General features: G+C 41.7%; 2 protein-coding genes across 2 annotated transcripts in view; one reads left to right on the forward strand and one right to left on the reverse strand.

The window, feature by feature from the left end:
- Positions 1–2,306: 2,306 nt before the first annotated feature.
- Positions 2,307–10,646, reverse strand: dcp1a (decapping mRNA 1A). Its single transcript, XM_080496192.1, has 9 exons — positions 10,487–10,646; positions 10,167–10,207; positions 9,236–9,363; positions 6,503–6,569; positions 5,999–6,137; positions 5,613–5,684; positions 4,738–5,307; positions 4,412–4,636; positions 2,307–4,249 (listed from the first exon to the last, which is right to left on the reverse strand). The coding sequence occupies exons 1-9, from the start codon at positions 10,616–10,618 to the stop codon at positions 4,169–4,171; spliced, it is 1,455 nt and encodes a 484-aa protein (XP_080352318.1). The 5' UTR covers positions 10,619–10,646; the 3' UTR covers positions 2,307–4,168.
- Positions 10,647–12,722: 2,076 nt separating this feature from the next.
- Positions 12,723–25,446, forward strand: part of cacna1db (calcium channel, voltage-dependent, L type, alpha 1D subunit, b) — a gene marked incomplete at both ends in the record, with an annotated part of 70,575 nt that continues 57,851 nt past the window's right edge. The window contains 3 exon segments of the mRNA XM_080495968.1: positions 12,723–12,750; positions 15,260–15,725; positions 16,293–16,398. Coding sequence (XP_080352094.1) covers positions 12,723–12,750; positions 15,260–15,725; positions 16,293–16,398 — 600 coding nt within the window.

Below are 25,446 nucleotides of genomic sequence, written 5' to 3' on the forward strand. Positions count from 1 at the left end.
AGCACACGCGCGCACAAGCTGGTGAAATGAAGTGAAGAGTTAAAAGTCTCCGGTCTGCTGTCCTGAGAATTAACAGGCGACGAGTGTGCAGCGGACGATGGCAGGGGTTAAAAAGAGAGAGCAATGTTTTAACAGGATGGATAGAGAGAAGAGGAGGGAGGAGGGAGGGAGGGATGGGGAGGGAGGAGGGAGGGGGGCGTGTTTGCGAGCAAAGCCCACGAATATGGCTAATCTGCGGCTGAAAGGAGCCGGGAAGCCTGCAGTTAGTGCGTGCCGTCGCCTGCGCTTCAGCCAATCGCAGCAGGGCTTTGCTCTGGATGGAGACCAAGGCCGCACGCAGGCACGGGTCCGCGCGCGCTTACGCATGGGTTTAGCCTATAAGCTGCACGACCTAACCGAACTGCGTTAAATCACCTTCGTGAGCACTTTAAAGGCACACATGATATCATGGTTTGCTATTTAATGTCATTTTCAGGGAGGATTTTATTTTAAAACGTGAAGTTTGTGGCTGCGAAGATGAGCAGCATCATGACTGACAGGCGCAGTGTCGGTATTTTTCCATCATGTGTGTCAAACGTCCGGCTTGCGGGCCAGCAGCGGCCGACGGGACGACCTGAGAAATTAAAAAAAACAACCCAATGTGTTCAAACCTCTCTGCGTTCTAACCAATGGAGTTGTCCAAAATTCTATTAAGTGAATATCTAGCTCTCAGTTCACTGGCGAGCTTAGATGTTTACAGCAGCGTATATCTGTCACCGAGGACACTTTTATCAGGCCATGTAAATTGATTATGAATGCATATAGGCCTACATTAACTCATACATACTAAGAGACTCTGAGTGAATCCTGATGGACCTTCCTTGTAGCTTCACTGTGTTGCGCCCATACAGTGGAGCTTTGGGGGTTGGGGGGGGGAGGTGAATTCTTGATAGTCAACCTGACCAGGCTGTGCTCTTCAGCAAGCATCTTGAATTGAGTCTGACGCCCTGAGCTGGACAAAGAGGCACAAGATTAATGGACGAGAGTAAACAACAGTCATCTCATTACACAGACGTCTGTATTGTGCTGCAAGTACTAAAGTTAGAAAACTAAGCAGCTCTTGTAAATTCAGCATCCAGTCTTTTCTCAGTCCGATAAGAAACAAGCGAGATTGAACACGTCAACAAAATAAAGACTGTAAATCTAATAAATGACTACCTAAATAACAACATGACACAATTTCAGAGTAGTTGGATTTGAAACAAATTATGTGAAGCACCTGAACCTTGCCAGCACATCATGTTGCTGCTGTACTATTAAACCTGCTTTACTTATTAAATAAATAAATAGGTTAGGTATACACAACCTTTTTCTGACACACACATACACACAGTTGGTGAATTATAGTCAATTACTTCAAGACCTTTCGGTAAATGAGTATACAATTAATAAATTTTTATCAATGAATTATTTTGCAAATTTGTATTTATGGGAGAAGCTGAAGCATCGGGAGGAATCCCATGTTGCTGTAGAAGAAGTGAAGCATCCATCAGTTGGTGATGGACAACCAGCAGCCTCCACCGCGTTTTCTCTCACCACCACAGTTTGTATTTGTTCTCACAACGCTGATTTCTTTACCATTTGAAAAAAAAAAGACGTTTTCTGCAGACTGAGCTCCTGCAACTGTTCAACTTGCCCTCGATCACATTTTCTAAGTGAATTCAGTCTTGTATAGGTCGTGGGCCCTTTATGAGAGCAGTGCCTGCCCCCCAGTGGTCAAACTACTGAACTGCACCTCTCACCTGAAACAAAGTGACTGCGTGAGAAGACGCGCGCACAGACACGTGCAAGTACTGTTGATGAAAATTAAATCTGTAAAAAATGTCCAGAATACTTTCCAGAAAAACAATATACTGAACGTATTTGGTATTCGTTTTTACTGCATTATCTTGCTTTGTCAAAAACACGTACTTCTTTTGATTAACCTGCGTGAAATACAAAATAAGTGATTATACTTCATTAAAAAAATGAATATGCTGTAAATGTATGTGTGGAAAGTGAGTGTTGACTACAAAAGTACAGATGGAGAAAAGAGCATTTAAATTGTAAGAAATAGTAAAACTGCAGTTACAAATAAACTTGAAAGTAAATACAAATGCTATTCCACTACAGTAAGTTGAGTATTTGTGATTTATTACTTCCAATCCTGCTAATTTTACATCCACCACCGTCAACAAATAAAAACATGTGCAAATATTGATTGAATAAGTGAAAATCTCAGTAATCTTTTCTTCCGAGCAGCAAACAGAAGCAGAAAAGTCTGAATTGCAAATCTTTAATATCACAAAATATTCATAATAAACCAAATTACACACAATTACAACAATCTTACAAAAAAAGTTATTTGCCAAGACTGTCCCAAAAGCATTTCACTGGCCCAAAGGATAAATTATACCAAAAGCATAAAATAACCCTAAAATCTTAAATATATGACCAAGATTTAAAAAAAAAAAAAAAAAAAAAAATGGATTATTACATGGAAACAGTTGAATTTGCTCTGGCTGCACGCATGTCATTTCAACCAGGGGAATTGAAACGCATAGAAGAAAAGTCAAACGTGTGTAAATTGAAATAATGCCCAGAATTAAAAAAATAAAAGACTGCAAATGATTGCAGATACATTCAATGAAGAGAATTGAATTCGTTTTGATATCTGAAGATCGTTCACAGTAAAACAAACAAAACTGTGTGACGTAGGAATCTCGGTCGAGAAGATAAAACACGCCGGCTTCCCTAAACTCACTTTTCATTGAAGTGCACGGAGCTGAACGGCTTGTTTTTCCGTACATTGAAGTTACTTTCCTGAAGTCTTGTGGCTGCTGAGGCGTCGCGGCTCTAAACCTCCAAAGCCTGTTCTTGGTGTGCGAGTGGCTTTGACGGCCACTGAGACGTGGGTTCATCCTGCTCCCGCTGCCGTCGGCCGGCGTCACAGTTCTGTGCTGCAGTAGCATTTTACTGCAAAAACTGATTGAAGGCGAAACTGCAAATCTTGAAACTTGAACGGATCATTGAGCGAGTGAGAGTGGAGGCGGTGCTGACGTCATTAGTCCGGCTCACTGCAGCAAAAAGCACGTCGGCCAAATATTTAGACCTTTTGGTATGAAAAAGGGGTTTGAGCGTAAACAAGAATCTAAAATGAAAAGCAATTTGTTTATTTGTTTTTGCTCGTGATATTCAAATTAAAGATGAACTGCAGCTTTACATAGTCACAAACATAGCTTTATAGTACCATCCTAAAATATCCCAAAAATGCTGGTTTTTCCCTAAAGGCTTTGCGACTGTCGTCTATTGCACATTCACCTGCGAGGATATCGAGTGTGGCGAGGAGACGCGGCGCCACGGAGCGACGGCGGGAGGAGTAAAGTAGCAAAGAAGCTGCTCTGTGTGTTTGTGAGTCGTTAGAAACGCGCCGCGGCCTGCAACGACAACCTAAAAAGAAAGAGGCAGCTGAGCGGGCTGAGTGGTAGTTTTAAGTTCTTAGCTGCAAGTGCTTCTCAAAACAATGACACAAAGTTATTTTCCCAATCAAGGGCAGTCGGGGAAAACCCCCCCCCACAAAAAACAATTAACAGGAAAATCCTCGACAAAACTCCTCTAAACACAAAATGTAACGACTCGTCGGCGTCACAGCTTCAAGGTGAGGTTCAATACATGAGAAACAACCAAAAAGGAAATGGTTTTGTTCATTTTAACAGGAGGACGGCGACGTCCTGGTCTGTGGTGTGTCTTCCTGCCACACTGCCAGCAGTAAGAAAGAAAAGAGGAGCCGTGAACCCCCCCCCAAAACTAAAGTCTCATCACTCCGAGGGTCAGCTGGGATTCCAGGTCATCGCGGCTCCTGTGCTCCAGAAAATAATAATAATAAAAAAAAAACATTCCACGGATAAACTCTGCCGAAACGCAGTCTGTCGCTCAACAACGTTCAAGGCCAAAGCGTCTGTCTCACCCGTCTCCTCCTCAAGCGGAGGAAGTGATCCTGGGGGAATCGAGCGTCGCCATGGGAGAACGCTCAGCGTGGTGCTGTGGTGTGCAGAGCTTCCAAAACCACTTCAGAGCTCCTCTTCCACTGCGGTTTTCTTCTGGTCTTTCCGGTGAAGTGTGAGCACGGACGGTGGTGACGGGAGACGGACTAAAGCTTCATGCTGCTGAAGTCTTTGGATAGACTCTGCAGGTACGCGTCGTGGATGGCACCGAGGAAGCTCGCATCATTCTGGACGTGGAGGAAACAAATGAGACGGATCGTTAAAAACGTGCGACTTCAGGCAGGAGGACCAGCATTTGATTAAAAAGCACGACTATCATTGCATTGGCAGAGTCTCAGATCTCCACATGAACAAAAGGTGAAGTAATTCACATGCTGTCCTTGTTGTACCTTGATGAGGTTTATCAGAGTCTCCTGCAGCTGCGTTTTACTGCAGGGGGCCGGTGGGGGCTCCACGCCTGCTGCGGGGGGGTAGGGGGCCTCGGAGGGGGCGGGAGGGGGGGCGGCTGCTGCTGCTGCTGCCGCCTTATTGATGGACTGCTGGAAGGCACTGGGGGAGAGGAGCAGGGAGACTTCTGACCCTGGAACAGGGAGACCTTGACTCCTGGTGGCAGCCTGAGAACAAACAAAGGACAAGAACCACAGACACAATCAATCAGTTTGATTCCAGGACACTTCTGGGAGATTTTAAGGGGAAAACAGCAACACACACTCACAGGAACAGTTTTGATCAGGCCTGACGGCTGAGCGAAAACATCCATCTCCTTGCCGGGCTGGAGAAGCGGCTTGCTCATGGGCTCGTGGAAGCTGTGGGGCGGAACCAGCGCGCTCGGAAGGAAACCGGGGCCGAGGATGGGTTTGCCGACGTCCGAGTTCACAGGCGCCGCCGCCTGTTTGAGCGTGTTGAGGATCTCCTGGCCCAGGAAGGCCGCCGGAGGAGCTGCGGGAGGTGGGCGGAGCTCCGGACCCGCTGGAGCGACCACGAGAGGCGGGACCGAGCAGTGGGCCTGGGGGTCCGGCAAGGGGACCCCCGAGTGGAATATGGGAGTGGGGTGGATGGCGAAGGGCGGCGGGAGCAGGCCGGGGGACTGGAGCAGCTGAGCGGACACCGAGTCTGGGGGAATGAAGCGAGGACTGTGGTGGACTGCAGCAGGATACGGCTGCTTCTGGATGTAGGCAGTGGAGGACGCGTTGTGCGGCGCCATCATGGGAGGAGGGGGCTCCTTCGGTAGGGACGTGCCAAAGAGCTCCTCCACAGTGATCTGCTTCACCACCGTGCGAGCGCTCTGGAAGGAGTAAAAACATTTTTTTAAATGAGGCGAAGAAAATCAAGACTCATCGTTAGAATTGATCAACAGTTTGGGTTCAAAACCGCATAAAGAAACAAAGCATCCATCTATAAAAATACTTAAAAGGAAATTGAGGTAAAACGCTCCAGTGAACATTCAGCGCTCGACGCTGAGCAAGAGGATGCTTCCATGTTTTTTTATATCGTTGGTTTTTTTTAAGCTGGAAAGGAAGAGAAACCTGCTCCTGCCGTCTCTATGGAAACATCCAATCATTAGTTGAACGTTAAAGTGATAAAACAAACCCTTTCCGGCTGTGACGTGCTGTGGACCTTCACATTCTGCTCTGTTGAAACATCAGCTTCCCCCGTCTGAGACTGGAAACACAAACAGGCACACGTCCGACGTTGAATAAGACATTTTAATGAAAGAAGGCAGAGGAATTGATCTGGTTGTTTTTTTTTTTTTAAGAGCAGCAACTTCTCATGTGCACGTCAGCGATTACGTTCAGTGACAACAGAACTCATCCCTCGGATTTTGGGATGTTTTCGACGCGCTTTTACACGCAACTTAAATACTTCTGCTTTTCATTTCACTTTGCAATGATCAATTTAAGTACTTATCATAACATTTTAGAAAATTCTCCCCGGAGAACCTGAATGAGACGCAGCGGTTCGATTTATCTCCTCACCCGCTGGTATTCCTCCTTGGCTTTGCTGAGCAGCTCCAGGATGTCGATGGGCCGCGGTTCGGACACGCCGTTGCTTTTCCCGGCCTCCGCTCTCACCGGCGACTTCCTCTGAGCGTGGTCCGCTTCTTGCTTCACAATTCTGTTGGCGCACGATTCACAACCGTGACGTCTAAGCACCTTTATAAGTGTTTGGCGACACACATTTCTAAATGTTTAACTCTTTACCATCGTCTGGAAGATAACAAAACTTAAGTTGCATAAAATAAATAAATAATATAAGGATATATTCCTTCGAAAAGACAAATAGAAAACGGGACTCAAATCACACCTGGAATCTATTATCAAATAGATCTAAACTCTTTGTTCTTGTTTCAGTAAAATCAGCAACGCAACATTTACTAAACTAAATAATAAAAAAAAAAAAAAAGGGTTAAAACAAAAAGGTATTAAAATGTGGAATTATGTGTCGAGTTAATAATAGAAACAACCTGTTGGACAACTTACTTGACCATCAGCTGAGCGATGCGTTGGCAGTCTCTCTTGTCGTAGAACCAAATGCTATAAATACCCACTGTAAGGAAAACACACAAACACTGTATTTCACACTCTGCAGGAACAGACTTACACATGATACAAATGTGTACAAAGCAACAGGACGACCTTTGCTAAAAAAAAAAAATAAGAAAAAAAAAAGGGAATAATTATTTCAATCTTCACATTTTTGTAAAATAGCTCCATGGTGTAATGATGAGTTAGTGATAATACTGAGGAACGGTGTGTTCGTGACAAGTAAGTAAATATAATGTTTCTCCCATCAGTCTCAGTCTAATAGAAAACAGATGGATAAATGCAAGTAAAAAAAATTAAAAAGTATCAACAAACTCATGATAATTGCTGAAACACGAACCTGACCTTCACTGTAATATATAGACAGTGTCCTTTATTACTCAAAAACAAATCCGTATTTTCCTGTGAATTTGTGGGTTAAACTTTTCAGAATATTTTCAGACCAACTTTTTTCCCCAACATCAAATTACCTGAACAAAAACCTGCCAGTTTCACAAAACTTCCACGGACTTCTATGACAATTCCATAAATATAACCGAAGTAGAAAACACCAAACTCCTCAGCAGAAATGACACAATACAACACTTAAACAGACAAAAGTGCTTCATCTAAATAAACTGATACAGTTGGACATCTGCTGTGATCGAATACTGCTGTATTCAAGGTCCCTCAGGCTGCGGTTACCTAGCAACCGGAGTGTTTGCCTCCCTGCTGCGTCTCCTGCGACCAAGGGGAATATGAAGCGATGTAAACAAGTGTGTGTGTGTCTGAGTGCACATCTCTCTCTGACGGTGCTCTTTAACTCCGAGTACCTGGTCAGCCTCAGGCAGCACATCGGTACTCAAACATCTCAAATAGCTGTTAATTATCGGCATCTCTCAGAGGAAGCCGTCCTCCCTGCTCCTCATTGAAACTTCTTTTCTGCATTTTTTTAAACATTTCCTTTAAATGTGGACGACTTTTCCAACCTTCTGCTCCAAACTGCTCTCTTTTTTTTTTTTTTTTTTCTTGTTAAGAGAGCTCCAAACTGCTCTCTTAACGTCGACGGGGCAAACTATCAACGAAGGCGCAGTAAGAACAGAGTGAAGCACCGGGAGAAGCAGCTCTTTCCTGAAGACCCACAAGACGTCACATCATGTCTTCCATTCCGGGCAGGCTGATCGGCAAACCCAGTCCCACGGGGGAGCAGTCCACTCTGACGCTGACCCTGGCTATGCTCTTTTTTCTCATCAGCAAACAAATGGGAAAACAGTCAAACTCCTTATTCGTCGCCTTGATGAAACTGGTGTTCAGACTCCTGATAGATTACCTCGGAGGCAGCGCAGTCGGCTACTTTCTGAAAATCTGAGGATTCGGATCTTTCGTCCCGCTCAACTCGTCTCATGCAGATGCTCACTGGATCAGAACATTTAAACGCCTCAAGTACTCGCTCGCTAATCTCACAATACCCATTGTTGCTCCGATGCAGAGTGCCAACCGTGGACACGCGGAGCTGAAGCCATCCTGAGGCCATGAGCGACAAAGCTTTCCTGCTCGGTGCTCCGCGCTGCCAGAGTGATTTCAGGCAGAAGGGACGGGAGCTTGTCCAGAAAACGCTGGGCCGGTGTTTCCTCGGCGTGTTCAGAGGTATGGTGACGCCCCGATGTGTGTTTCAAAACATAATGAGCTCTTCAGGTGGGTGCTCCTCCGCAAAGTTTTGACTGGTGGTGTTTTCCCATTTTATGAACTTTAAAAAAAATCTATTTATTTATATTGTTGTTTTGCTTTTATCAGCACATTCTTTTATATTCTGCAGCTTAGAATTTCGTTGTACGGTGTTTCAATGACAATAAAGACATTCTATTCTATTCTATTAAAACAATTCAGTTTATATTGGACGAGTTTATTTAATGTCTTTCAAAAAAAAAGTCTACTCAGTTTTGAAGGATTGTGACTGAGGAGACTTTATCTGGTGGAAACGGAACAAACTGATGGAAGTGCAACACAGCGTTTCATTCTTCAATGACTTAACATGCCTAATTATATTTTGCAGAGTCAATTTTGAAATGAAGTTGTTGAACAACTGGATTGTTCGAGCTGGTATGATAAATGCTCAGTTAAGGTTTTGGTCTGTCTAAATAGACTTCACTTACTTAAACCCATTTCACACGGCAGGATTATAAAATTGTCAGCAGATTTCCCAAACCTGAGAGGACACACACACACACACACACACACACACACACACACACACACACACACACACACACACACACACACACACACACACACACACACACACACACACACACACACACACACACACACACACACACACACACACACACACACACACACACACACACACACACACAGATAATCCCAGGTTTAACAGTTTTGGTCGTACAGTGTGTGTTGTGCAGCCACTCGGCAAGAATATCTGATAAGATTATCTTACGATGATCCGAGTGTTCTTAAGATTGTCTGAAGGGGAGCATCGGGGCCAAAATCAGCTTAATTATTCTGCCATGTGAACTGGGTGTTGCATATAAAGTATTTTTGGCTCAGTCTTGAGCCACTAAAATGTTTGATCACAGGCATTGAAGAACAAAAAAAAAGATGTTGGGAATACACATAACTCCAGCGTGCTACAGGAATTATTTCACAACTTTTAATGATAAAAATACTTACAGTTGCCATTCCTGTATAGCAAGAAGGGATCTTGCAGCTGGAACTCTAGGTCTTTATTGATTGGCTCCACAAGGTTCTCTGTACTTAACCGATTCATGATGGTGAAGCCATGATGAGGAGAGGCAGACCTTAAAGAAGCACATTGGTTGTGTGTTACAACGGGATATAAAGAAGGACAAATATTTACTACTGTGGGGACATTATAGAGTACTGGATTGTTTTGGATTAATTTGACCCCTTTATTTTAACATGAATGTCCCTTTAACTTCTTATTCCTTAAAGATTTGTTCCATTGGTTCAATTTACAAAGTAGAACAGACTTTCTTCATGATAATCAATCTCCTTTACAGCGTTTATCCTGAGCAACTATGGGCAGCACACACTCACATTCACATAGAGGCAATTTAGGATCAATTAACCTGATGTCCATGTTTCTGAACTGTAGGAGGAAGCCGAAGAATGCATGACCACACACACTAAGCTGTAACGTTTTCTTCTACACGATATGAACTAAATCGGCGTCGCAACATTTACTATGGATGAGGCTGCTTAAACCAGCTGGCGCATCGAGACAGTTTATTTTGCCAACAGACACCCAGGCATGAAATCTATCGCCTGATGTGAAGAGACACGACTCAAATGTGTCTATTTGGTCGATATGGAGCGAAATAAAGTGAACGTGATCGCTCAACAGTAATCGCTCCGAAAGTACAATTTTAAATGTTGTACTTTTCCAAGTGTCAGGGGCTTATTTGACCTTTTGTTTTTGATAAAATGTCATGCATTCCACAAACACAAGCGACAGATGTAAATAAGGCGCTCGCGATGTTTGTTTACAATCCCCACGGCCTTCACACGTGCGCACAACACTGAAACAAACGACCGCAGCGTGGCCGTGTCAAACTAATGCGAGCAGTTCGCGTGAGCTTACCTGGAGTAAACAAACAGTGTGCCCTCGATTTCAGTTTTCTCCTGAAACGAAAAAGTGACATTGAGTCAGAAACAAGTCCCCGCTAAACTAAAGCTGCTAACTGCAGTTAGCACGGGTAAGAAAAACACAAGGACACTTTCTTAATAAATGTAGATAATCGAACACGAAATGAAGATTGAGTAAAAATTCAATACATGTTAGCAGAATGTCGAAACAATAGTTTTAAAACAACAAACAGACTTCCATATAGGTTTGTTTTTATTGCGGAGCTAGCATGCTAAGTGGCTAGCAGGTTTTCCATCTTCCTCAATGTCACTCACCCACTCGTTCGCTTTGGAGTTGAAGTTATAAAGAGCCACCTGTCCGGTGACATCGAGCAGCTTGTTAATGTACGGGTCTTGTCTCTGGAGAGCCGCTAAGCTCATCAAATGTCCAGCGTTTGCGCTCTCCATCTTGGATTGTGATTGTTGCTTCCACACGGACCGATTTCTGCGGACACCTCGAACTTCCGGTGGAAAACAGAGAGAAAAAAACATTCCGGCGAGATGTTGATTACCAACCCCAGTCACCATAAATAATTTTACAACTGTACCTATGTAAAAAATACACATAATTCAAGGAACCATTGTTTTTTATGGACACGTGTTACGGGGAGAAACGAAAACCACATTCATGAAACTTTCAACACTTGTTTGTAGTCGGATTTTTTTTTTAGTAATATTATTTTATTCGAATATAAAAAAACACGTATCCCCACAAACAAAAACATTTACGATGTGATCTCTGTTTATGACACGTTTGAACTGAACATGCTTAACTTTTGAGGTCATGTTAATTTATGACTTTTTGGAGTTTACAAACCCTCACCAAAATGGCACATAACAAAGGAATATATATATATATATATATATATATATATATATATATATATATATATATATATATATATATATATATATATATATATATATTGTTCTATTCCTTTGTTAAGTGCCATTTTGGTGAGGGTTTGTAAACTCCAAAAAGTCATAAATTAACATAAATATATATATATATATATATATATATATATATATATATATATATATATATATATATATATATATATATATATGTTCCTGTTTATCAATTGTTCCAGCTGCAGCTACCTGTTTTACCTGCTTCTGTGTAGAGAACATTGGAACTCGGATTATAATCGGAGGATTACGCGCCACTGTGAAACTGTCATCCCCCATACAGGCACAGGTAATCCAATCACTGATAACCTTCCAGCTCAGTCAGCTTTACCAACTCAGTTTCCGTGAAACCGCCGCGGAGAGAGGACAGAGAAACGGCGCTATGAGGCCAGAGAGAAGAGCCAGGTGACAGAATGCCGTTCATTATAAGGGGAAGACCCCTGAGGGGTAAGTGCACGGACTGGGGGGCGTCAGGGGGTGTGGGAGGGGGGATTGGAAGAGGGCCGGGGCTTATCCTCCAGCCTGGAAACTACCCGAAAGGGAAAGTCGGAGTAACTGTCATAGATCTGTCTTGAAGTCGTCTGCTTGGTTATATTTACGCTAATGGCTTGTGTATGGCCATTTTAAAAGATTGAAACACACATGACCAATGGAAAGTTGGCCAACTGTAACTTATAATATAAATGCAGAACTGCTGTGCATTTTGGTTTCTTTTAGTTCCAACGACGCGTGAGTTCCTTTGGATTCACAGTGATATGAAATGGAAGGAACAACATGTTAATAAGACGGTCAACCTGTCACAAACCTTAAATGGTCATATTTGCATTACAATTAAAATACATACAATAATAAACATGCGTAAGAAATTGATGGCTGCCAGCTACATAAAAAAAACAGCTTTGGAAGAGGAGGACTCAATTTGTAGGCGTTTCTCATTGTGTGCGCCTTGCCACGTTCTTAATTTAGTACCGGACAAACACTGCTAATGCAATTTATGCAACTGGATTTAATCACGAAACGACTCACTCGCAGCTGTTTACTGTCGTCTGCACTCTTGAGTGAGGATGGGCTTTCTTCACGGAATCAAAGAAATATAGGGTTGATCTGTAAAGAGTCTTTAAAAAAAAAAAAAAAAATATATATATATATATATATATAAAAGACTTTAAGATTAACATTTGCTTGAAATCATTACCAAATCCTGCCGGGGTTAAGTTTGGCGCTGCTGGAGATGCTTTAGTCACCATAAGGCGCAGCAACAGGTGCATTTGCAGTTTGCGGCTCTGTGTGAAGTGTTGTCAACATGATTGCTCAAACTGGTTGCCAGTCCTCCCAGTGACTGACAATAGTGGGTTTGACAGATCTGGTTCTGTCGCTGCTGCTCCTGTTCCTCCTGCTGCTGCTGCTGCCCGCGCGTCCTCTCGGATGCGCCGTGGATCTGCACGCAGACACCCGGATGTGGCGAAAATGTTTGGCGCTCCTCTCAGGGTCTGCGCTCGGAAAACATTTTATAATTCAGGCTAACACCGTCGACATCTCTGGATGGTTTCTCCAACCATGAGTTGGGTTTAAATCGACTCTTTTCGATGTGGATTCGAGGATGCAAGAAGCGGATGAACAGTCTGAAGGTAAAAACGGTGCGCGGAGCGCAGCAGCGGAGTTGGAGCGCAGCGCACCGCCGAGCGCTCTTTTGGGGTCTTCTCTGGATGTTCCGCTTTAATCCCAGCTGTGATTATCCGGGCCGAGTCGTGTCTACTGCGAATATGTTTATTCCCAAACTTATCTCAGTGCACAGATTGTGTATTAACGCAGTAAGCGCTTGTTGAAAGCAATTCACTCGGGGGATGACAGCAGTTATAAAATCCACTGGGAGGCGAGTTGCGGCCAGTTCTGGGAAAATGGATGACCGTGTTCGGTGTACTGTTCTGGTCAAGTGGTCGTTTTAGAAGCGTGGTGGAGGGTGCTTTGTGTTTTTTGCGCCCTCCAGGATTAATTGAGTGCAGTCTAACTTTTGGATGCAATTCTCCCAGTTTTTGATAGAAGTTTTCGGCTGTAGAAAAGTGCCCTCAATACAACATGTGTTGGTTTAAAACCAACCCAAAGGCAACAGTTACCCAACATCGTGTGACAGATGTCAGAACAGCAGAGATAATTCCTGTTCCATCTCATACCACACATGTCCTCACATCTTTAATAAGATGTTGGTATTCTGCAACTGCAGTGCTGCTTTCTTTCAGATTGAGGATGTGGCTGTCTTCATTCAAATTATAAGGTTGTTAATATTGTAATTAACCTTCATTCTGTGTGGTCGGACAAAGTGAAATGTGAGGAAAGCTTGACGACAAGACTTCCATTTGTGGTATTTTGATATGTCATGTTTTAGCATGACATCTTCATCTTTCAAGGAGAGAATCATTAATTTCTTAGACTTCATCATTTTGTAAATGTCATTATCTTTAATGAACAAGTTATAATCTTGTCCCAGTTTTCTATATTGATCACTTATTGTATTATCAGACTCATTTTAATAACTGCTCCAGAGCATTTGTTTACTTTTATTGTGTTTCCTATGTTGGTGTTGCTCACATACACTCACTTGTGTGACAGTCCAGTAGAGCTCTGTAGCATGTCATGCTAAACTCTGCTCTGCTCGGTAATTAGTGGACTGTGGTGTTTGATGTGAGTCTGTTGCAGAGCTGCACTGTATCAAAGGGACTGTGTCAAGGGCACTGTCTTTTTCACTCATAGTCTGCATTGATTTTAATGACTCTCTCTGTTGCTCCCATTCATGCAGGCTGTCCATCTCTCTCTCTCTCTCTCTCTCTCTCTCTCTCTCTCTTGTTCCTCTTCTTCTCACTACGTACTCTTCAGAGCAAGTATAGTTGCACAAGACATGACAGCATTGGTAGATTGCAGTGATCCTACCTTGTATACATGTGAGAGTCAGTGGATGTCATATTTCTTTGTACAACAAACAAAATACAAATATATTGTCAAATGAACTTTGCACACAAACTAGTTTGTCATTTCAAACTGAAATAGAAAGCAATACGTTTATGAGAGACCCGTGCAATCTCAGAGGACCCAGTAAAACTAATCTGTGATGAATTGTTTCTTTACACTGGTCACACTACAGAAACACCGATGCTGGGTAGATGATGTCAATATGGCAGCTGTTGTGAGCTCATTTGAAGTCATGAGAGATAAATTGTTCATGTTGTGTCGCGCTGCCCAAGAAGTAGCATGAATCTTTTGAACAGAAATAAAACACGTAGTGAAAATGTGTTTTATTTCTGTGAAATGACTGCATTACATAAGTTTCTCTGCTGAGACGGTTTATTTTCCAACGATAAAATCAAACTTAAACTCAAGACACATCCTTGGCACAATTGTTCCCAAACTCAACTTCTGGTCTCTTTTTAGCAGTATCTGCTTAGTATATTGTTGTTGACTTAATTCTTATACTAATGTCCTTGTGTAAACTTGGTTGAACAGCAGCAGAAATCCCTTCAAAGATCTGAACCTATTGTTATTTCTCTTTGAAGATATTTTTCAATAGGGAAGCGATTTGAGGGAAAACAATTAAATACTGTTCTTTGGTTTCATGTAGACAAGAGAATATCAGATTTGAAAAAGATACTTTGTCAATCAGTGGCACAAAACACATCAGGTAAAGTTACTGTAAATTATCTGTCAAGCAGAGGAGTCACCCAACCTGAGAGGAGATTGAAACGCCTTCAATTAACTTTTAAACTCACATATTTGCATCACACCAAGTTTATGGTCAGATTCCAGATTTTCAAAATACAATATATTATTGTGAATGACAGATCATAGTTTAAAAAATCACATTTGTGGTAGGTACTGGGTAGAGGGTGTTACTTTGAAAGTATACACATAATGAGTCTCTGCAAGCAGATCCGAAGCGGTTATTATGGTCTGGCATATAATTAATCTGCATTATGCCATTACATTTATTACATTGATGTCTACTGAAACACGAGGATGTGAATTTTTGTGCTCTGCTGTTTGCACAAAATCCACCCTTGGTAAGACAAACATCAAATCTGTTTATGGCACAAATGTGTTTTACTTTAACAGTCGTAACCCTGTTTGCCTCTCCTCCTGCCTCCCCAGGGGCACAGTATGCCAGCAACAGAAGGACCTCTCCCTCCACCAACACCTCGGCGCTCTGGTCAGGAAGCCACACCCGTCTGCACCAGCTCCACACACCAGATCCCCTGCAAGCTCCGGCCAGCACGGGCAAGCCCGTCGGCTCCTCTCATGGCCTCCTCGGGACCAGCGGCGGCGGTCAGGGCCCCGGCGGCACCAGCTCTGTCAGCCCAGTCCTGGCTTGGCATGCTGCCATCAGCGCCGCCCGCCAGGCACAGGGCGAAACCGCGAAGCCCGAGATGAGCTCACGGCCCTCGGTTTGCACCACCGGACCAGCTCCCGTTGGCTCGCTGGCACAGAGGAAGAGGCAACAGTATGCCAAAAGCAAAAAACAGGGAGGATCTACCAACAGCAGGCCGCCCAGAGCTCTGTTCTGCCTCACACTCAACAACCCGATTCGCAGGGCTTGCATCAGCCTGGTGGAGTGGAAGTATCCTTTAGCTCTGAGACACGGACAAAGGCTGAATGGTTGGACAAGCAGGTGCCTCAATCATGGCAGTGTGTGTTTGTATGGAAAGATTTTCTCATAGATTAGTCGGTGGATGGTTGGGGGGGGGTGAGTCAGTCAGTCGGTGACATAGTGAACCTTAACTTCATTTTTGGATTGGGCACTGCATGTAGGCTGCCAATCCTGCACTATAAATAGAAAATAGGCTTGTTTAGAAGCTCACTCGGAGAAAAAAATCAAATGCTCGATGATTGGTTGGGTTGATGGGCGAATGGATAGATGGTCAAATGAATGAAGATATTGATAACCTGAATAAGCACATATGATTTTCAGGGAAATGAAGAAGCTTTGACTTTATGTTCTCTGTAGATATTTAACGCATTTTTAGATCGTAGCCATTGATTGTTATGACACATTTGGAAATTTCACATAAGCACATCCATCATTGCAGTGAAACAATGTTAACTTTAAGAATCTTATTTTATGTCTACAGTTAACTTAATAGTTATGTCTCTCTTTGAGTTCTGTTCCTTAACTGTGGCTTTTCAGACCATTTGATATCTTTATACTTCTGTCTATTTTTGCTAACTGTGTGGCCTTAGCCATCTACATCCCCTTTCCTGGAGACGACTCCAATTCTACCAACCAAGAACTGGTGAGTTGTGACAGAAGTTCTAATGAGATTTGCTGCAACATGTTTATTGACTTTGCGGTTCAGTGCATGCATCTTTTTTTTATGTGCTGCAGAGGTCGTCATGGTTTAGACAACCTCTTGTTTAGAGTCAACAGGCTGTACCAAACATTGTGATTTGTTGTTGCTGGGATCAGCTGCTCAGTAAAGTGTTGTTTCGTACGCTGGCGTCACCGAGGTTCAAGTTTAAGCTCGTCAGTAGAGTTTGTGTATTGGCTGGTGACTCTTAATAGTATGTTGGTGTGAGTTGTTGTTTGCATCAGCTTTGTGATGGACTGTTCAGTTATCTGTAGCATTCCTGCCGCTCACCAGCCCCTCTTGATGAAGTGGCTGAAGAAGATGGAGAGGCAGGTTGAGAGTTGAAATTAGAATTATATTGATTAAAAAGAAATATTGACAAATGCTTGATTTGAAACACTTTGATTTGCTTGGATTAGTTTCAATATAAGATTTATTCCTGCAACACCTTGTGTCTTTTTGACATCTAAACCATAAAAAAGTGCTTCCATGTTTACTCTTGGAGTCATTTCACTCTCTGAGCTGGATAGATATTGTATATCTGTCTGGACTCATCAGTGGATGGCCAGTTTGCCATAATGTGTAAAATGATGGGTTGTTTTAGTCGACTTTGTGTTTCACTCAGCAGTTTCAATGCTCTCATGCTTGCAGAACTAATATTTAAAAAAACATACTGCTGCATGCATGCAAGCACGCAAACAAAGAAACACACAAATAGTGTGTGTTCCACCTGTGTGTTACATATTGAGAGTGAAATTAATGATATAAAATATAACATGACACACTGGCATGTAGAGTCTCACACTTAGGTAGAAATGTTCTTTAATGTCAGACTTCATTGAACGATTTTGCTGGTAAAAGCTGTGGAAGTTAGATAGGCAGGTTCTAGAATATATACCTGCAACTGGAATGTTTTATTTCTCGTCCAACTGTTCATTTTCCTCATTTAAAATTTTTTAACTTTTACATTGCAATCAGTTCGACAATGCATTCGTTGATAAATAAATATTAGTTTTGAACTCTAATGTACTAATGTTGTGACCATGTTACAAGGGGCCATCTAAAGAGACACTCATGTTTATTCTATATTAAATTGAATTTCTCAAAGACTGCTAAAATAAAAAAGTACATTGTCCAAATACTTTAAAATCATTGAAATTTTGCTCAAGTATTAACGTCACATTCATGTGATTTCATTAGTTCATTCAACATTGTCAGATCTGTCAGAGTTACTACCCCTGTTTTTTAAATTGTTTAATCTATTGGTTATGCTCCCACTGTATTGTTATTCTTAACATTATAACACACTGTAACATACACAATTGAATTTCTTCAGTCAATCTCCTCCTAAAATTCCAATCATGCATCGGAAGCACTGGAGGTGCTTGCAGGTTATTGCATTAAATACATCAACACTATGATAGGCAAATTAGTAAACGTGCAACATGAGTCCAAAGGACCAGATCCTATTACATTCTGCCTTTCTGCAGTCAACAACAAGTCCAAACGACTGTGATGCAGTTATTGGACATTGTTTTAGAGAATCATCAGAGATGACTTGAATTGCCTCATCTGGGACCAAAAGCCATTGACATTTATTATATGAAGTATGCTTATTTAAATAGTGAGCTAATTAAGTAACTCATTACACTATTATTCAATAACGCATGCAAAAATGTTGAAATGTTACAATTAATATTCACATTGTTTTGCCTAAACTCATAATTTATCTCAACCTGATGACAAAGCGAAGCTCCTGGAGGAATTATCCAATGGACACAATGACCTGAACAAATCAGTAAGAACCAGCGGTTCGTCCAGCCCAGTTAACTTGAGGGACAATATGTAAAGGAGGTGAAGGAAGAACAACCACATTCACCACAATCTCCCACTGATTCGAACCCTCCACCTTTTCCCAAACCCGCAATGTCAGCTTTAATCATTTGAACAGCAGACAGCCGGGCTTGTCACTGTGACGTTTCCCGCTCGGTACGACTTGTTGTGACGCTACAAGCCTCGGGCGTGTGGTCGTCCAAATAAGTCTCACTTTGTTCAAGCTTCGCTAGACCATGAAGACGACTTGGAAGAGTGTGAGTGTGAGTATTTGGGACAGATTATTGCACTGAAACACAAACTGATGGACAAAACCAGATGGGTGCAGATACAAAATTATTACACATTTGCTTTAATGTATGTGATGACCCACGTTCACATGAAAAACTTTGGAGTAGCTCTCTATTTGCTTCGGTTTTTGTCAAGGACAGCGCCGTCTTTGTGAACCAGTGTATGTATCAGTATTTTTCTTTGCTAAAATTCTTTTTCACATCACACGTTACTGCGAAGCAGTGCATTTTTTTTCTATAGAAGTTCAAATCTACAATGGCAGCAGTGTCCTCAGTGAACTTTTCACGCAGCGCAAACACTTGTTTTTTCTTTTTTCCTTGGAGGCTGGCAGACGACCTTCTTTGCTTGAGAGGGAATTGTGTTTCTGTGTGTGTCTCTCTGTTTTTGTGTGTGTTGTTGTGCAACCACATGTGTGTGTGTGTGTGTGTGTCTGTATGTGTGTGTGTCTACACGTGTGCGAGTCAGTGAGAGACGGACACAGAAGCGGAGCATGCTCCATCAGCAGATGGGGATTATTCATGCGTCCAAAGTCCGTGCTCATCTCTCACTGCACAATGCACAGTATGTGTGTTTGAAGAAGGAAAAGTGTGGTCTGTCAAAGAAGGTGAATGAATGAATAAGTAACTCAAGAGGAAGAAAAGACACAACTGTTGCTGATAATGTAAGCAGAGAAGAACAAAGCCAAGTAGAATAGCTATTAAAAGAAGACATTATAGCTTAATGTCATACACAGTACACAATAATTCACTTAAATCCATCCATCCATCCATCCATCCATCCATCCATCCATCCATCCATCCATCCATCCATCCATCCATCCATTAAAATCAAATGCTTACTAACAGAGTGTAGAAGGAAACTGATGCACGCAGAACATGGAACCTATGAACAGAAAAAATACTTCAAACTGGTTAAAATCTTTTGCTGCGGGAGGTGTGGTGAGAATACAATGAGTAAAAATAAAAAACAGTCTGTGTAAAATACTAGAAGTATTCACGGGGGGATTGAAGTGGATAAAGGACACACGTCCCTGATCAGCGTATTTGACCTCTGGCCTCAGTAGTCCATTGTATTGAGGAATGTGTTGACAAGTGGCTGCCCTCTTGCAGTATAACGATCAAAACAAGTAGCAGTTCCATAATTCAACACAATTTCACCAAACTGTGTTGATTTATTTATTTTTTATCAGAAGTGTCTGCAATTATGGACGTATGTAACATCGAAGACGCGTTGGATTTGCTCACAAGGCGACAATAGATACAGAGTCACATGGAGATATTTGCAGAGATGCACTATTCCCATTCAAGTTCTTGGAACTCGGGTTGCTTCTTTCACCACTGTAGTATTTCCACAACTCCAGCTTCATCCTTTTTTAGAGAGCGTGTAGGTGTTGTTTGATCGGCTCCTTCGTGGCAAAGGCTAGAGGAAAGGGAACACGGCTACACTGAAGCTTAAGCCAGACCTCATGTGAACTCGGTGTGAACAAAGTTTTTTTCATTGCATCCAGTCATTGTATGCAGTTGAAGTTGTTTGTGTTATGCTTCGGTAAGTCTCCAGATTTAGAAGTCAGCTGTGGATCGTGGTGTTAGCTCAGGCTTACTTTATTCAATTTCACAAGCTGCAGCCTGGATGTTATTCTACCAGTGTGTTTCCAGGGTGATTTCAAGCTGGAGTTCATGTCTGCACGATTGCTATATTATCTATCTATTAAAAATACGTGGGAAAAAAACTGGGATACATTTCATTAGGTAAAAATGTAATCCTAATACAAGAGGAATTCAGAGGTGTGTGTGTTTTCAGTGAGGAAATGTCACACTGTTTGCAGGGATTTATGTGATGATGTTTTTGAGGTTTACTCTGTGTGTACGAGTGAGCGGGAGGAGAGGGAAAGTGTGTGCGTGTGTGGGCAGGTTGAGGGATTAAGCTGGGCTACGGATTAATCGTCACTAAATGAAGGGAGGTTTCAGAGGGACAGAGGGAAAGAGAGAGAGAGATGGATGAATGGATGGGCTGGAGGGAGATGTAGGGTGGGAGCTTACAAGTGGGAGTGTCCTATGACATGAAGGAGATTTTGATGAACACTGACATGTGACCGACTCATGTTTATTTCCTATTTTCTCTGAGTCCAGTTGTAAGAAATGGTTGCAGCCACAACTTTTTATAAAGAAAGTGCATTTTTCCTATTCACCTGACCCAGATGGTTTACTATATGAGCAGTGGGCTGCCACAGTACGGCACCTGAGGAGCTGATTTCAGCTCATATAAGGGACCTCAGAAGCTCATTAGCTTTAAGGCTTGGTGTGTTGTCCAGAGATTTTCCTCTCCATACTTTGCATGTAATAAGTTGCTGTTGCCTTCCTGTCATTGCTCATAAGTCTGGTTGTTCTCCTAATGATCTACTCAATCTGCTGATTGGAGTTCTTCACTATGGCGGCATATCTCGAATTGCTGCGATGTGATTGGCCGAGAGAATATGACAAAGTTGAAGTATGTTAAAGTATGTTACTTTTTTCCAAAAAAAACCCCCAAAACAAAACTATGTTAACTTATCTTCTTGTGTTCTTAGTAATGAGTACCATTATCAGAGCTGCCACATGCGAAAAAGTGCAGAGCGATTTAAGCTTTATACAAAAGTCTGATGTTGAATAGGGACGACTCTTCTCTATATATTAAATTAAAATGGGAAAGAGAGATATAATGAACAAATAACAGAAGAGGAATGATTTGTTACGTGTAAATCACAGTGCCCAGCCACGAGCTCCAGGGTTTACCGGGAATTGAGTTGGAAAAATATTGTTAGATTTTTCAGAACTCTAAAAATAAGAACAAAAGTGGTGTCAGCACTACAGCCATGTTGGTTATTGTATGGACACGTTGATTCGGACCACATGCAGTACAAGTGAAGTGGGAACAAATACGGCAGAGTTTGCAAAAAGTATTAGGATATCGGTTCCCCAAAACCTGTTAGATGTTGTATTTGGGAAACATAACCCATAATGTGATGCAAATAAAAGATTACTAGCAGCAAGCAAGAAAGTGATGACCAGATTGTGGTGCAAAGTGGAACCGCCGAGCAGGGAGCAGTGGTTACGTGCTGCTGAGGAAGCATTTGTAATGGAGAGACTCAAAACTAAGATTAGAGGAGTCCCAGTTTGAAGAAAAGTGGGAAAAATGAGCTGATTTCAGGAGGACAGAAGAAGACACCACCACCACCATCAAAGATGGATAGATGTTGTATATCTATTTTGCCCTGACACTGTACCTGTGAAAACTGAAAAAATTCAATAAAGAATTAGGTTTAAAAAAACAGAAAGAACTGCCATATACAACTACAGAAGATGACATAAGGATACTAAACCATCTGGTACTACTGTTATCCCACGTTGACATTAAATAAGTATTACATAACACCAAAATATCAGAAGTCAGATGAAATCCTACAATCAGATGGCCGTTTGAAAGCAGGCAGAATGGCCCACAGTCCGACTGTTTGCTCTGTCTTATCCAAACGTTGTTTTCTTTCTTTCTACTCATGACTTGTTCTCCCATCCTTTCGTCTCACACACATTATTAAATATGTCACCATGTCTTCTTTAAGCGCCTCCATTTCTCCACAGCTCTCTTTACACGTTAATTCGCTCTGTCCTTTCCTCTCGCTTTTATTTCGCCAGCCGCACCTCACTGAGAGGAAAATCGTTAATATCTTATTGAGCCGGTTAGTGATTTAGCAGACTTATGACAGCCCCTTTGACCGCTAGCTGACCAACATACACAGCTGATCATCTCATAATCCCACAGGACTCCTATATGAACCTGCTGTGTGAGAGTGTCTAATGCCCTGATGAGTCACTGGACTCTGATAGAGATATGATGGACGTCATGTGGAGTACGAGCCGTTCCAAAATAAGGGGCACATGTAAACAAAGTCAACATTATTTCAGTGATATGTGAATTTCCATTGAATTGAGAAGCTTTTGGTGGTTCTGTTGGATTTCATTAGTGGAGGAAACATCTGTTACTGTTTTCATGTTATATGTGGGAATATAATATTCCTCTCCCTACAGAAAATCCCCCAAAAAAACCCACTTGCAAATGAATTAAATTGTACCTCGTTACATCACCAAAGGTCAGAAAAGCTCCTTAATAGGTCACAGTTACCATATTTCACCTTGTGTGACATGTATCACATTATTATTTGATTTAAAATACAGAGTATATGAATAACACATGCTATCGAGGTCCCAGATCCTCATGGAAGCTGTAGCATGTTTATAATGAGAGAAAATCTCAAAACCCAAAACCCAGAATTTCGTGTTGTTTTTTTTTTTACTGCTGTAGCATCATGCTGCTGATTCTCTGGGGGTTTTTATAGTTTGAAGTCACATCTTACCCACTGCAGTATAACTTTTTTTGGAGCGCATCACCACCTGCATCCCTGTCTGAAGCAATGTTCACACCTTTGTGATCATTTGGAGCGTTTTTTTTTGTCTTTTATGTTTGTCTCTTTAGATTAGGCTGCCATGTTGCTTTACCACCTCATGTAAAATCCTGCAGGTCATGGAACATTGTATTGGTCCCATCTAATTGAAATTATGGCATTGTCTACTAAAAACTGTGTTCGGAACCCAGAGATCCCAGAAAAGGCCTGATGTGTAACGCCGCTCTGATGCTGTCAAAATGAGAATTACATATCGCAAAAGAAAGAATAATAAGACGCTTTATGGCATTTTGGACCATAATATTTTGTCAAGTCAGAAATTGAGAGCAACTTTTCTTGGAGGTCATCTTTGTGTTGAGCTAAAGAAAAAAGGGCTGGGTACCACTTATATAAAACATCTTCAAGTTGCATTTGGTTGTTTAAAGGAGAGAGACGCATTTTATGCCTTAGATTATAAGTTTTGAATTCTGGTGCATCAAGGAAGTTATAAAAATTCAAATCAAGTTATTCCCATAGTCCTTTGACATTTGGGCCACTTAGTGAGCTTAATAACTTAATTTTCGTGTAGCGATGTACGTTTTTGGTCTTCCATAGTTTGTTGAGTTCCGCAGGCTGTCCGGGTGATTTCAGTGTCTGATGTCACATCTTCCATAATCCGAGATCCAACATGTTGGAGGTTGCTCACTTCTTCAAGACCTTTTCCATCTATTTTCACGACCAGCTCCTTTCCATTCTCATCCCTTTTCGAAATGATCATCACTTTATTCTTCTCGATAATTATTTCAATGCCATGACCCTTTGCAGCATCAAAGTGATTTATAAGCTTAACGAGTTCCTCGCTGGTTCCAGAGATTAAATGAATATCCTCAAACTGCAGCTCTTGTCCACTCACATCAGTAGATCCATTGAGGAGCTGCAAAGCGCCCATCATTATTTCCTCAAGAATGATATCAAAAAGGCACGGTGATAATATACATTCTTGTCATAAACCAACTGTTGTTTTGAACCATTTGAAGGTGTTATTGCTGAAGAGGACTGCTGCTCTTTTCCTACAGTGCCTCGATGAAACAATCTTTAGTCTGTAGTGCTGTGAAGTTGATTACTTTCGATTCCCTTTTCGCCATGACTCTGTTTTACTGTGTTTTCCTTAAAGTAATCAGATCTTTGAATCACACTTTATATTATAAATCTGCTCTTGTGGAAAGAAGATGTTGACTCATTCGATTGCTTCATCTGAGCATCTGTTGCTATGAAGAAAACTGCCGTGAAATAACGGGAGCAGATGTGATAATGAGCACTGGAAAACATGTCTCGTAAGTGCTGCCATGGGTATATCTTAAAGGAGCTTCAGTCCAAGTATAAGCAGATTAGTTTGTTCTCAGTTCTGTACTTAATTGCTGTACCTTGTGATGATCTGCATCATGAGATATTGTCCATTTGACCTGACTGGCTGCATGTTCAGTTTGTCCGCATTATAGCCATTGTTTTAATCTGTATGTATGTGAGCAGCACGAGTCACAGATCAGAGGGTAAATAGGCTTTTGGATAATGCACATTGGGATGTTAAAATTAAAACCATGGCAACAGGAACCATTAATTTATGTGATGAAAATCTTCGGTCGACACTGCAGCTGTGGTGTTTCACTGTTAACTTCAAGTCAAAGCGCACAACAGAAAACATCCAAATGTCACCTTAATTTCCTTGACTTTTGCAATAAAATAATAATAATAAAAAGAAAAAATCACATTCCTTAGAAGAAAATGTCCCTGGCATTTCAAGCAAGATCAACTCAATTTCAACTAATACTGTGTTAATAGGAGGGGATTTCATAGTCCTGAAAATATTAAGTCCTTTTGTCTCAATTAGTTTGGCGATTAGCAAAAGTTTTTGTTTTCTAAACCTCCATGAAATGTATTCATTGGAAAAGATTGAATAATGAGGATTTAAACATTGTAATTATTAATTCTGAATTACTGAAGGAAAGCATGAATACCTTTAGACTATTAGTAGATCATGAGCACATTAAGTCCAAAAGAATTTACTGAAATTTGTGTTGGTACATGTTTGTTGTTGTTGTTGTTGTTGTTGTTGTTGTAATAATAGCTCTTGGTAATAACTTGCAATGCCCTTTTTAAATGGTGCATTTATAAGCAACACTCATTTGTGAGCACACTTATGAAAAGACAACTAAATGTTTGATGCTAAAAAGCCTTTTCTTCCATTCACTCTGGGTAAAAATGGGCTGCCAGCAGTGTTGATATTAACCCCACTGAACATTTGTTGGATTGTCTTGCATGTATTTTTCCCGGCAGCGTCGCGGTGGACAATCGCTGTTTGCAGAATGTGAGCAGGCTGGTGCCCACCATGAGGAGGAGGTGTCCGGCTGTTTGGTTGTGTATCTCTCTTCCACGATCACCGAGGGTCCTGTTTG

This window comes from Blennius ocellaris (assembly GCF_963422515.1).
Source record: "Blennius ocellaris genome assembly, chromosome: 5".
Classification (NCBI taxonomy): Eukaryota; Metazoa; Chordata; class Actinopteri; order Blenniiformes; family Blenniidae; genus Blennius; species Blennius ocellaris.